The sequence below is a fragment of the Martes martes genome, assembly GCF_963455335.1.
Source record: "Martes martes genome assembly, chromosome: 6".
Classification (NCBI taxonomy): Eukaryota; Metazoa; Chordata; class Mammalia; order Carnivora; family Mustelidae; genus Martes; species Martes martes.
In genome coordinates, this window is record NC_137893.1 from 22,594,282 (window position 1) to 22,608,046 (window position 13,765).

Here is a 13,765-nt window from a genome sequence, read left to right on the forward strand (position 1 = left end):
AGCGTTGGCTACGATGTGGAGGAAAAGGAACCCTCCTGCCCTGTTGGTGGGAACGCAAAAACCGGTACAGCCACTGTGGAAAACACTATGGAGTTTCTTCAAAAAGTTGAAAATAGAACTACGCTAGGATCCAGTAATCACACTACTTGGTATTTACCAAAAAAATACAAAAACACTAATCTGAAAGGACATATGCACCCCTATGTTTATTGCAGCATTATTTACAATAATCAGGTTATGGAAGCAGCCACGTGTCCACTGATACATGAATGAATAAAGAAGATGTGATACAATCACACACACACACACACACACACACACACACACAGGAATATTACTCAGCCATTCAAAAAAAAAAAAGAATGAAATTTTGCCATTTAGATCTAAAGGGTATAATGCTAAACAGAATAAACCAGTCAAAAGACAAATACCATATGATCTCACACATATGTGGAATTTAAAAAACAAAACAAATGAACAAAGGAGAGAAAAAAGAGAGGACAGACTCTTCGCTATAGAGAACAAATGGTTACCAGAGGAGAGGTGGGCAGGCAGGTGGGGGAAATAGGTGAAGGGGATAAAGAGCACAATTACCTTGATGAGCACTTAGTAATAGATGGAAGTGTTGAATCACCATATTGTTCCCTTGGAATTAATATTACATTGTATGTTAACTACACTAGAATTTAAATTAATATAAATTTTTAAAAAAGAATCACCTAGGGGTTCCTGGGTGGCTCAGTTCATTAAGCTTCTGACTTCGGATCATACAGGTAGAGTAGGGCAACAGGAAGGGTAGGTAGAGTATTTATAAGAACCACACCCAACCCCCCCGAACACACATATGTATCCATACATGTCTTTCATATATGGATACATATGTGTGTTCGGGGGGGTTGGTACTCTTTTGCCTGGTACTCTCCAACATAGACCTGAGGGTCAAGTTAATGTGCATTGACCTAGTTCAAGTGGTGATGTTTAGTAAGTATACATCTTGTCTGTCTCTTCTAGACTGTGGCTGAATCTTCATCATTTCTGACTTGCATTCTGTAATTAGAGAAATTAAGACAGTTTAGAATTCTCTGTATATTCTTGGTGTTCTTGTCTTTGCCATCATTTATAATGCTTTTCTTTAGATAATTGAGCACTTAACAATCACATGTCACCACCAGAGCAGCCCTAGGCTTGTCCTCCTCTACATCCTATTCTCTTGAGTTTTAATTATAGAATTCTGTAGAAAGAGAACCCAGCTACTACTTTAGCTTGGAAGACAGTTTCCAGTGTTACAGTGTTTTATATATATGTAAATATAATTACATATCATATAATTATATTTTTAAAATACTAGAATAATATTATTATTCTAGATATGTAAATATGATTTAATATAATGATATTGTTATATTTAATTATATTATACATTGTTATTCTGAATATGTAAATACAATTAAATATCACATTATTAGAATATTAGAATATTCTATTTCTATTTATCTGAATATTCTGGTTAATTAGAATCTATTCTAATTCTGTTATTTAGAATACTCTATTAGAATACTCTAGTAGAATATTATTCTGATATTAGAATAATATAATTAATTATAATTATAATATTATAATAATTGCAATCTATTATAATTAATTATATAACTTAATTATTATGATTGGTACAATTATGCATTCTATAGATAGATATATAATGTATACTATATCTCATATAATCTTATACAAATATAAATTTGGTCTACACAAAATTTGTGTCTCAGAACTAGAAAAGACTGTGGGGTGAGAAGATAGATAATTAGTTCTTCCTTCCCTGAACCATCTATGCTGAATGTGCATGTGAAGCAAGTCTTACATCATCCAGGAAAACAGTGTTTGCTCTCTACCTTCAACAGTGATATTATGGAGATTCTCCTGAGTTTTGCCACACTTACGCCCACAGCTGGGGCTTTGGTATATCATTGTCTTTCCTTGCCATTTTACGATCTTTAGGAGTATTTTCATGCATATCTTAAGAAATTAAAAGAAATATCAGGAACTGCTAGTCTGATGGCATGTGAACAGAAGTTTGAGTGATATTTAACAACAGTTATCTGTCAGACTTATATGTGCCATGTGTCAGTTATTATTTTGTTCCATGTCTTTTTATGTGTTGTTAAATCTTCTTCATTTTCTGCCCTACGTTATTTAATATTTAATGCCATACTTTACCTAACAGGAAAACTGTATTTTCACTTAGACATAGTATATACAATTAAACTGTGTTTTGAAATTTTCTTTGTGCCAGAAACTTCATAAAGGAATAATGTTTTAAAATTCAAACACTAACTATCAGATTTCTTTTTTAAGTAGTTGAGCCTGCTGAGGATACCACAGTTGGAACAGAAATTTCAAAAGGATCCAAAGATGGCCTGGAAACTAAAGAATTATCTGAAACAGGTTAGATTGTAAAAATAGTCTGTGAAAATACTTTTCATATTCTTTTAGAAAGGTCCAGTCCGTTATTTTAAGCACCAACTTCCTACCTATTTCTTTCTATGCTGTATGCCAGCTGATATGCAATTAATTTAGCTTACTACATTAAAAATGTATGTAGCGGGTACCTGGGTGGCTCAGTGGGTTAAGCCTCTGCCTTAGGCTCAAGTCATGATCTCAGAGTCCTGGGATCGAGTCCCACATAGGGCTCTCTGCTCAGTGGGGAGCCTGCTTCCTTCTCTCTCTCTCTCTCTCTCTCTCTCTCTGCCTGCCTCTCTGCTTACTTGTGATCTCTCCTCTCTGTCAAATAAATAAATAATAAATAATCTTTTAAAAGATTTAATTTTGTTTAGTACTCTTCTTCACCAAATTTTATTTTATACATTTTACTAATAGTTGAAGTTGCCATACAAAATTCTTATTAATTATCCATGACTTTCATCTTATTAGTAGATAATAATTCATCTAAGCCAATATAAAAAACAAAGCATAAATTAAAACATGAATTTATGCATTTATATTATTACCTAGAAAATGAAGTATATTTCTTTCAAATGTTTTTAAAATACTATAAAGTATAAATTATTTTGGCAATATGGCTAAAGATATAATATTTTAAGAATCTTTTTTCTTTCCTCTAACCTTTACCTCAGAAGTTGTACTCCCTGAGTTTCCAGAAGATGCTTATCCTGATGTTCCTGAAATGGAGCCAATTAAAGAGAAGATTAAACATTTCAACTACATATGGAAACAACTGGAAGGAACAATCAAAGAGTCTTTCGTTCAAATTTTAAACTTGGAGATTGCCGGCAAAACTCCAGAGGAACTACTTCAAAAAGTAGTTGAGACAATGGAAAGTAAGAACTGTAATCTTAACAGTTATTGTCAAGATATTATTATATCATTAAAAGCATCATGAAAGTTTGAAGCCCTCCTTGATGGTTTATGAAGTAAAGCATCCTGCATATTTAGGGTCAAGACTTCAAATATTTAAATCTGTCAATCAGAACAGCACCAGGCCCAAAGAGCACTGGCCAACCCAGCCAGTTGTCACTTAAAGAATTCGTGAAGACCTGTGTGTGTACACCTTTCAACTAAGATCATTATAATCACTCTTCCTAATCTTTGACTACTGTAATATGCCAAAATCATTTTATCCTAAAAATATCTTCCCAAAAGTTAATTTTTTATGTATTTATTAATTTTTTTTACAGGACCCTTCCAGTATGTTGCATGGGAGTTAACTATGGAAGATTATGATGAAGAAACAGAAGACTATCAGGCAGAAGCTGAAGCCGATGAGGAGCTGGAAGAGGAAGAGGAGGAGGAAGAAGAGGTATGACTTCTTTATTATTGCTCGTTCACATTGGTCACATCATTGAAAATGCATATATCCAGTGTGGTAACTAGCACTTTGGACCCCAAGAAAACAAGCAGGCTTCCTCAATTTTATAAATAAATTATTTTCTAAATTTTTCAATACACTTGGCCTCCACCCAACTTCACTTGACACCTGAAAATGCCAGGGCTTCTTAGACAACATATTACACCCATGAAAAAAGAAAAGGGAAATCTTTTAAATTTTTTCCATGGGAACATCTATAGGTGTTAGAGACAAAATTTAAGGGAAGTGAGTGTTTCACATAAGACACAGATGGCAATGGCCTTGGGAGGCCACTTGCGTGATAATAAGGGAAGTATTTGCAAAAGGAACAGGTCATTTTCAGACCCTACTCTACTCCCTTAGCACCGGAATTTTAAGAACGATTCTCATTTGATAGCCACTCAATTAAATATCTATCAGTAATTAAATAAAAACATATTCTTTTAATTTGGGGCCTTATCAGTTCTTTTGAGCTTCCTAGACCCAGTTCCAACATGGGAGGAGGCTCTCCCCAACACACCAAGCAGTTCCAGAAGATGACACCACCAGGGTGTCTGAGAATTCAGCTCAATTCTGATGCCATCCACCTAGAGATATGTCAGATTCCACAGGTTAAGGGTTCAGTACTAAAGGACTTCTCCCCCAACCCCCACCTCAGCCCCAGGTTGTTTCCTGTGCTTCTGACCAATGGGCTACAGATTAGGGATTCCAGTAACCTCCTCTTTCAGTTCAATTAATTTGCTAAAATAGCACACAGAATTCAGGAAAACATTTACGTACATTTACTGGTTTAGTAAAGGATATAATAAATAATGCTAATTAACAGCCAGATAAAGCCATACATAAGACAAGGTCCTGGACAAAGAAACTTCAGTCTTTGTGGAGCTTGGGGCCCTGCTTTGTGGCACATGGAAGCTCTTCTAAAAGAAAAGCCCAAAAAGCTGTTCTCTTAGGTTTTTATGGAGGCTTCATTACACAGTCATGGTTGACTAAGTCGTTGGGCATTGGCTGATTCAACTTCCAGCCCCTCTCCCTGACCCCATCTTGGAAGGCTGAGGGTGGGACTGAAATTCACAACCTTCTAATCATCGTGCAATAACCTGGATGAATCTGAAGATAATTATGCTAAGATAAAGAAGCCAGGCAAAAAAGAATATATCCTGTATGATTCCATTTATATAAAAATTTAGAAAATGCAAACTAGTTTAGTGCTAGGAAACAGAGTGGTGGTTGCCTGGGGATGGGGCAGGAAGGAGAGATTTTACGAAGAAGTGTGAGCAAACTTTTGGTATTCGTGAATATGTTCATTATCTTGGTTGTGGTGAATTCACAAATGAACACTTTTGTCAAAAATTATCCAATTTTATACTGTAAATATGTGCACTATTTTAATGTCAGTCATACCTCATTCAACCTGTTAAATGCATTAATGGTGGTTATCTCTCAGTGATGGACTTACAGTAATTTTTATTTTTTAAGTGCTTGTCTGTATTATCTGATTTTTTAACACTAGAAATGTATCATTTTTACAATAGGAAAAATCAACAACAAAGATATTTCCCTTTTGCCAAACAGAAAATACAAAAAGAAACAAGAGTTCTAGGGGCGGCTGGGTGGCTCAGTGGGTTAAGGCTCTGCTTTCCGCTCATGATCTCAGGTCCTGGGATCGAGCTCCCGCATCGGGCTTTCCGCTCATCAGGGAGCCTGCTTCCCCCTCTCTCTGCCTACTCACTCTCTGTCAAATAAATAAATAAATCTAAAAAAAAAAAAAGAAAGAAAGAAACAAGAGTTCTAATACCACTCCAGAATTCAGGAATCATACCAGATATGTCCAAGTGTTTGTCTTTTCTCATCAAACTTTCCTATACTTGGGGTGCCCTTAAATCTGTATGTGATGTTTTTCTATATCTGTGAGAAATTAATTCTGGCCTCTTCTCCATCTTTTCCTTTTTTCCTTCCATAATACCTGATACTAATTAGGTCTCTTAGACCTATCCTCCAAATATCTTTATCTTTTCCCTCAAATTCTCCATTTCTTTATTTTTTTTGTTCAGATATTTGTAGATATGTCTTCCATTCAGTCTTCTCATTTTAGACATTCATAGGGATCCTATTGCTATTGCAATAAATTACCACAAAGTTAGTAGCTTAAAACAACCAAATCATCATACAGTTCTCAAGGTCAGTTCTCTAAAATGAATCTTACAAGGACTGAAATCAGTATTAGCTAAGTTCCTTCTGCAAGAGGAGAAAATTTTCCTGTCATTTCCAGCTTCTGGAAGCCACCTGCATTCTTTGGTATATGGCCTCTTCCTCCATCTTCAAAGCACATTACGTCAACCTTTGCTCTCCATCATCTCATCTGCCTTTGACCTTCTTGCCTCCCTCTTAAGGACCTTTTAATTACATTGGGTCGACCTGGATGAGTTTTCCATCTCAATATCCTTAATCACACACGCAAGGTAACCCACTCACAGGTCCTGGGAATCTTTGAGGGGCCATTATTCTAACACAAGTGGTCACTCTCTTTTTAGGCTCATTTACATATTTTATTGGTGCTTGTGAACTCTTTCTTGTGTTTACCTGCATTTCTATTAATGTTTTCATTATTTTCCTACCCTGATATTGGGTTCTATCCATCTCTGTTGCAAAGTTTTGTGATCTATTTGATCTGACTGATCTTTTAGTTGGCTAGACTCCCTTAAATGGGTGGTGGCTTTCTTTTTTCTTTTTCTTTCTTTTTTTTTTTCTCTCATGGGGTTCAGGATTATTGCTGGGAGTGTTTTAGGTGACAACATTCTCAAGAATTATAAAAGGCAAGTGACGTCTCTCCCTGTAGGTCAGGAGTATAGAGGTAGATAAGGCATAGATTCATTGCTGAGGCCTAAGACAAACCTGGTTAGGATTTCTCATACTTGCCCAGATGCAGGGTTGGAGAGAACTCTTCCCACCCATATAGCTCCTTCTTGATCTTTTGTGGGCCAGAGAGACCACAAGCATTTCCCTGGTAGTTGCTGATGCTAACATTCTCCAGGAAATCCAGAGGTCCCTGCAAAAAAATTCCTCTTAGGACTTGACATCTTAATAGTCTGTTCTCTCTGATGTTTGTCTCCAGGCGCTCATCTAGCCCATAGTGGTAAATAATGCCATACAGTTTCCTTCCCACAGTTGTTGATGGATTCCAGCTGCCTGCCCAGCAGCTAAGACTAAGAAAGTGAAGAGAGAGGAAAGGGGTATCTTCGGATGACCATTTTCCCCGAATCCCTTGTTCTAAGATACCTCCACCCTCACCCCATCGCCTCTGCATACATACCCCACATTCTGTTTTAAAATTTATTTAGGGATGATTATAAATCCACCTATTATAAGGAAAAACTGGAGTCAACCAACAAAAGCCATTAAACAACTGGAAAAACAAAAGGACTCAAATAGATTGAGCTATAAAGAGCAAATGCTAATTAAAAAGAAGAAACAGCATTCTGGGTATCAGTGAAAGTGTAATTCAAGGAAAAGTGAATTAAAACAACAACAAAAAAGATACTTTACACTGTTAAAGATAAGCAAAACTGGGCACTAAAGTGGTAAGGACAGTTTTTTGTTAATAGGGAAAAGAGTCCAGTGTGAACTGAAGTCTGATTTGGACAGAGGTAGGTGGAAGTTTTAGAGGAAAAAATTGTTTAGGGAGCAGGGAGGGAGAAAAGCGGGGGCCCTGGAGATTCAGGGAAGTGAAAACTTACAAGTGTCCATTTATAGATGAATGGGAAAGGAGTGGTACACACACACACACACACACACACACACACACACACACACACGAATATTATTCAGCCATGAAAAAGAATGAATTCTTGCCATTTGCAACGACACGGATGGAGCTAGAGGATACAATGCTAAGTGAAATAAGTCAGCCACAGCAAGACAAATGCCATATGATTTCATTCATATGTGGAACTTAAGAAACAAATGAACAAAGACAAAAAAAAAAAAGATGAACAAAGAAAACAGACTTAAATACAGAGAACAAACTGGTGGGTGGAGGATGGAAGAAATAACTGAAGGAGATTAAGAGGGCACTTACCTCGATGAGCACTGAGAAACATAGAAAATTGTTGAATCATTATATTGTATACTTGAAATTAATCTCACTGTATGTTAATTATACTAGAATTTAAATAAATAAATAAATAATAAACACATACATACATTGTTTAAAAAAATGCTTTAAGTAAAAAAAATAAAATTCTCGTGAAACAAAATTATACTGACTTTCACAAAGGTCAGAACTTATACTTTCAGTATTGTTTGAGAGCATATATTTTTACTGTGAATTCCACAATACTTTTAAATAAAGTTGCGTTTTGGGCGCCTGAGTGGCTCAGTCAGTTAAGCGTCTGCCTTCCACTCAGGTCATAATCCCAGGGTTTATGATGATATGGTCATCAGGCTCCCTGCTCAGCAGGGAGACTGTTTCTCCCTCTTCTTCTACCCCTCCCCTCTGCTTGTGCATGCTCTCTCTCTCTCAAATAAATAAAATATTTAAAATTTTTTTAAAAATGAGAATAAATTGCATTTTATAATTGACTGCATTACAAAAAGTCATATAAATGAGAATAAAGGTTTGAGAATTCAACACAATTTTAAATGTCACATGACCTTATTTCAGCTTTAACAAAATCCTTAATTTTGATAGATTATACATTTCAGCTTCAAAAAAAAAAATGTTGTTTTCTAGCCCTTCAAAAAAAATCACGTATAAATGCTTTATAGTATGGCAGAAGTAGAAATTATAGTTGTTGCCAGATTTAAAAAGCACGATACCCAGGTATATTTGAATTTCAGATAAAAGAATAATTTCTATGTGTAGTACAAGTTTATACTAAAAAAATTATTCATTATCTGAAATTCAAATATAACTGGAACCCACATTCTTATTTTTTAAGTCTGGCAACCCGACCCGAGGTGGACTTATTAGCAGGGAAAATTAATTAAGTATTCAACTCGAGAATCTGGGGAAAAAGCACAACAAAATTAACCAAAAGAATGTAGAAAGGAAAGTAAAGGCAAAAATTAACAAAATAGGAAAAGAAGACAAAAACAGTAGACCTAACCTTATTTTTTCTTATTTTTATGTTTTTTAAATTTTATTTATTTTTTCAATGTTCCAAGGTTCATTGCTTATGCACCACACCCACTGCTCCATGCAATAGTGCCCTCCTTAATACCCACTACCAGGCTCTCCCACTCCCCCCCCCACCAAAACCCTCAGTTTGCTTCTCAGAGTCCACAGTTTCTCATGGTTCATCTCCCCCTCCAATTTTGGAGTAGACCTAATTTTAAAAAATGAAAAGTCAGTCCACTGGCAAGTGTAATAAAATAGGCAAACTTCTAACGAATCTAATTAGATAAAAAGAAAAAGCAAATAATATTTGAAAAAAATAAGTATACAATCAAATTTTAAAAACAGGGCTGTTTTAAATTATAGGAACTTTATACTAATAAATTTTAAAACCAAGATAAAAAGGATATTTGGAATATGAATTACTGAGATTTACTTAGGAAGAACTATAAAAGCTGAACAAACAAAAAAGATAAGGGGGATTACAAATCACTACTAATCTACCTTAGTTGATTCGATAACTCCTATGTTGCTTAAAATTTTCACATCAGAGGGGCATCTGGGTACCTCAGTTGGTTCAGTGTCAGACTCTTGATTTCAGCTCAGGTCATAATCTCAGGGTTGTGAGACTGAGGCCCCCATCATATGATGCTCAGAACAGAGTCTGCTTGGGATTTTCTTTCTCCCTCTCCTTCTGTCCCATCCCCGACTCCCACTCTAAATAAATAAATAAAATCTTTTTAAAAAAATCTTCCAAATCATAGAAAAAAGCAATACTTCCTAGCTCATTTTGGAATTTGCATAGCTCTTATATAGAAATTCAACAAGAATGGTGTAAGAAAATTATAGATTAGTTTCATTTTTGCATCTTTATAGAAAGTTGTTCATTATATCATGTTTTGGAGGGAAAAAAGAGGTTTGTTGTAGAATAGTCTTGTAAAACATTATCCCATTTATATTTATATTGGTTGGATATACTTTGAAAAAAGGGTCTGGAAGGATACACATAAAATTGTTGAGTGTTTAAAAGACATACTGTTATGGAGTAGACATTATTCAAGATGTGAACTCAGAGGGATATTAGAAACTGATGTTTTAATTAATTAATACAAGAACTGGCCTTTTGTGGATTGTTTTAAAGGCATGTTGTTATAGCCTCAATATTATTCAAGATGCATTATTTTAATTTATTTTTACTTAATTTTTAGTCTTACATCAAAATATTTTTAATACTATTCTCCACACTGAATAATATTTGTAGAATGAAGATAGAATTAAAGAGAAGAGAAGGCACTTGGGAGATACAAAGCATTTTTGTCCTGTGTTTCTCAAAGAAAACTTCATCCTACAACCAGGCAGCGCAGAAGAAGCAGCTAAATATCGAGAAAAGATCTACTACTTCTCAAGTCCTGAGGCTAAAGAGAAGTTTCTGGAGCATCCTGAGGAGTATGTGGCTCATAAAGAACCATTAAAGGTGAAAACAATATGCCTACCCAACCCTAACGATTGCTTCTGAGTGCTTTTTCAAGGACTTACTGCCAACCTTCATCATTTTACTTAATAGTGAAGTCCCCAATCTGATATAACAATATGGAGAAAATATCTAAGTTCCAAGAACAACTTTTTGAAAAATAAATAAGATAATTATCTTTTTTTATTTCTGCAGTAATGACTTGGGTCAAACCAACACATACTGTCTTTTTAACTGGACACAGCTGCATTTATTGCTTGCTACCTTAAGAGTCAGCTGGGTTAAGTGGGCAATTTCATAGGCACAGAAAATAGAATAATGATCACTAGCAGCTGGAGGCGGGGTGAGGGGGGCGGGGGGCGGGAGGTGGGAAGAGAATGGAGTTATTGTTTAATGGTACAGAATTTCAGTGTGGGATGATGAAAAAGTTCTGGAAACGGATAGTGGTGATGGTTGTACAACATTGTGAATGTACTTAATGCCACTGATTTATACACTTAAAAATGGCTAAAATGAATATCCTCAAAACTACTGAATTATATACATTAAAACGGTGCATTTTATGGTATTTAAGTATACCTTCTCAATAAAATATTTGAATTTAAACTGAAAAGATGGTTAAAATGGTAAATTTTATGTTATGTATATTTTAATACCATAATAAAAGAACACATTGTGGTAATATTTTATCCATTTTAAAAAATAAAGTACACACATAATTGCACCAGTTTTAGACAAGAACCTTCATTTTTTGAATTTTACTTTCACGGGGCGCCTGGGTGGCTCAGTGGGTTAAAGCCTCTGCCTTCGGCTCAAGTCGTGATCCCAGGGTCCTGGGATTGAACCCCGCATCGGGCTCTCTGCTCAGCAGGGAGCCTGCTTCCTCCTCTCTCTCTGCCTGCTTCTCTGCCTACTTGTGATCTCTGTCTGTCAAATAAATAAATAAAATATTTTTAAAAATAAATAAATTTTACTTTCACCCTCTTCTACATGGGTACTTCTTTCCAGGGTACATAACATTTTATAATCTGCTTTTTCACTTAACATTTATCAATGAAAGCTTATATATTTCTACATAGACCTCTGATGCTCCAACAGTTTCATATACCATTTTCACATCTAATTGTTAGACATTTTTCACAGTATTTTCATTGTGGATCATTGTCATTGTGGATATGAAATAACACTTAGGAAATCTTTGGGCATGTCATTCTTTGTTTCTCTTGAATTTTTTTATTAGTATAATTCCTTAGCATGGGATTACAAGATCAAAATAAACAAATCACAATACATAGTCACTTACACTTTTGAAAACACCAATGCTTTCTTTTTTTTTTTTTTTTCCCAATGAAGTACGGTTCACACCCAATGTGGGGCTTGAACTCACAACCCTGAGATCAAGGGTTGCATGTCCTACGGACTGAGCCAACCAGTGCCCCTAATTCCAAAGCTTTCTTAAACAGAACATATAGAACACAATTTAAATGCTTCTGAATAATTTGGGGTATTTTCATGAACTTCAGTTTTTATATGGTGCCCAGGAGGACTATTGAAATATGTATATGGTTGTCCCTTCTGACACTATTGGTGTTGTGAAGGGATAATTCAGTTTTAGGGAGAGCAACTAATAAGCCTTATGTTTTCTAAATGACTCAAAACTTCCTTGTCTTCACTCTCCTCCTACCCTACCTCTTCCCAACCCACCCCCTGTGGCAGGCTCCTCCAATAAGAATATGCCTTATTGGCCCCCATGGTTCTGGCAAAACTGTCTGTGGAAGACAGTTAGCGGAAAAATGGGGCATTTTTCACATTCAGTTTGAAGAATTTCTTCAAGAGAAACTAATGCTCAAAACCGAAAAGAAAATTGGAACTGAATTTGAGGAAGATTCTGATGAAGAACGGTTTGCAAAACAAGAACTTGAAGAACTTGCAATTCAGGCCAATGTCAAGATTGAAGAAGAAAATACAAGGAAGCTGGTAGTAACATTAATACTCTCTTTGAAGATAATTATGTTTACTGGTATTACTTTTGGGAAGTAGAATATAAGCAGTATAAAACTAAAGTTTCTAGGAAGAAGAAAAAAAATTAGCCCCCATGTGTCATCCTCCGCATATGTTAAATACATATCTTACTGCTCCATCTAGAATACAAAATGCTAAGTTTTACATGATTCCAATAAGAATCTAAATAGCTTTGCCTGACAAGACTGTCACACAACATTTATTTGGGACCCTGTTATTTGATATGTCTGACGTAGACTATAAGGTTTTCCTTTATTTTGTTCTCTGTTTTTTTATCAAATATAAAAATCTGCCCCAGCCCCAGCAGAGCTCTCAAAATATTAATTTCTAATGATGCATTGTAAGAAATTTTATATACTCTTCAATGGTTTCTTTCTGGGATTGTGAAGAGAGAGTTCTTAATTCTAATTCATTTTTAACCATTTCTGATATAGTAAGACCCTTTCCTTTCCTTCTCAAATGATCCCTTGTAAATGGACCCAGATATATATTATACTCCAGATGACTGCCTGGTTGGCCCATCCTTTAATTAGGATCTAGGTTGAAGAATTATAAGATAAATAACAAAAATTAGTTAAGCTTCATGTGTGTGTGATATAGATTGAACAAAAAAGTGAAGAGAGATATCCTGAGTCCATGTTTGAAAATCAGTCATGCTAATGTCTAGTAACTCCTCTTAGCTACAATATATAACTTAATATTTTAAACCATATTAAATACTGATTTAAAGAAAAAAGTTTAAGTTTTAAAATGTTAACAAGCAGCCATATTAAAAATGACCAAGAAGTTCTCGTCCTAATCAACTATGTAACGGACTATTATTTATTAATACAGAGTTTTAAATTTTTTTGTTTTCTGATTTTTGTTTTTAGCCTACAGATGTACAATTTACAGAAGAAGAAGAAGCAATCAGATTAAATCTAACGGAAAATGAGCCATTACCTCCCGAAATTCTTGAAACAATTCTTTCTGAGTGGTGGCTTAAGGAACCAATACGGTATCTAATTTTTTATAGAACTATACAATTGTTGACTTTTATTTGTTTTATTCTTAAGTTAAAAATGTAATCCAGCATAAATTTAAGATTTTTCTCTTACTTATAAACTAGTGATTCTACACATTACGAACATTTGAGGAATTAAAAAATACTGATGCCAGGGGCCCTCCTCCCCAAAAGAATCAAAATTTTTAGCAGTGTGAGATTGAGACCCAGGCATTTGTATTTTTGAGAGTGCCCCAGATGAGTCTATTGTGTCATCATGGTTGACTATCCATATTCTAAAATCCATGTACA

The 13,765-nt window shown here is 35.1% G+C and overlaps 1 protein-coding gene across 1 annotated transcript in view; it reads left to right on the top strand.

Annotated features, from left to right (window-relative positions):
• The window catches only part of AK9 (adenylate kinase 9), a 120,798-nt gene that overhangs the window by 65,279 nt on the left and 41,754 nt on the right, over positions 1–13,765 (top strand). The window contains exons 21-26 of the mRNA XM_080806437.1: positions 2,353–2,442; positions 3,135–3,335; positions 3,693–3,814; positions 10,240–10,452; positions 12,166–12,426; positions 13,344–13,468. Of these exons, the coding sequence (XP_080662563.1) occupies positions 2,353–2,442; positions 3,135–3,335; positions 3,693–3,814; positions 10,240–10,452; positions 12,166–12,426; positions 13,344–13,468 (1,012 nt within the window). The remainder of the gene's footprint in view (positions 1–2,352; positions 2,443–3,134; positions 3,336–3,692; positions 3,815–10,239; positions 10,453–12,165; positions 12,427–13,343; positions 13,469–13,765) is intronic.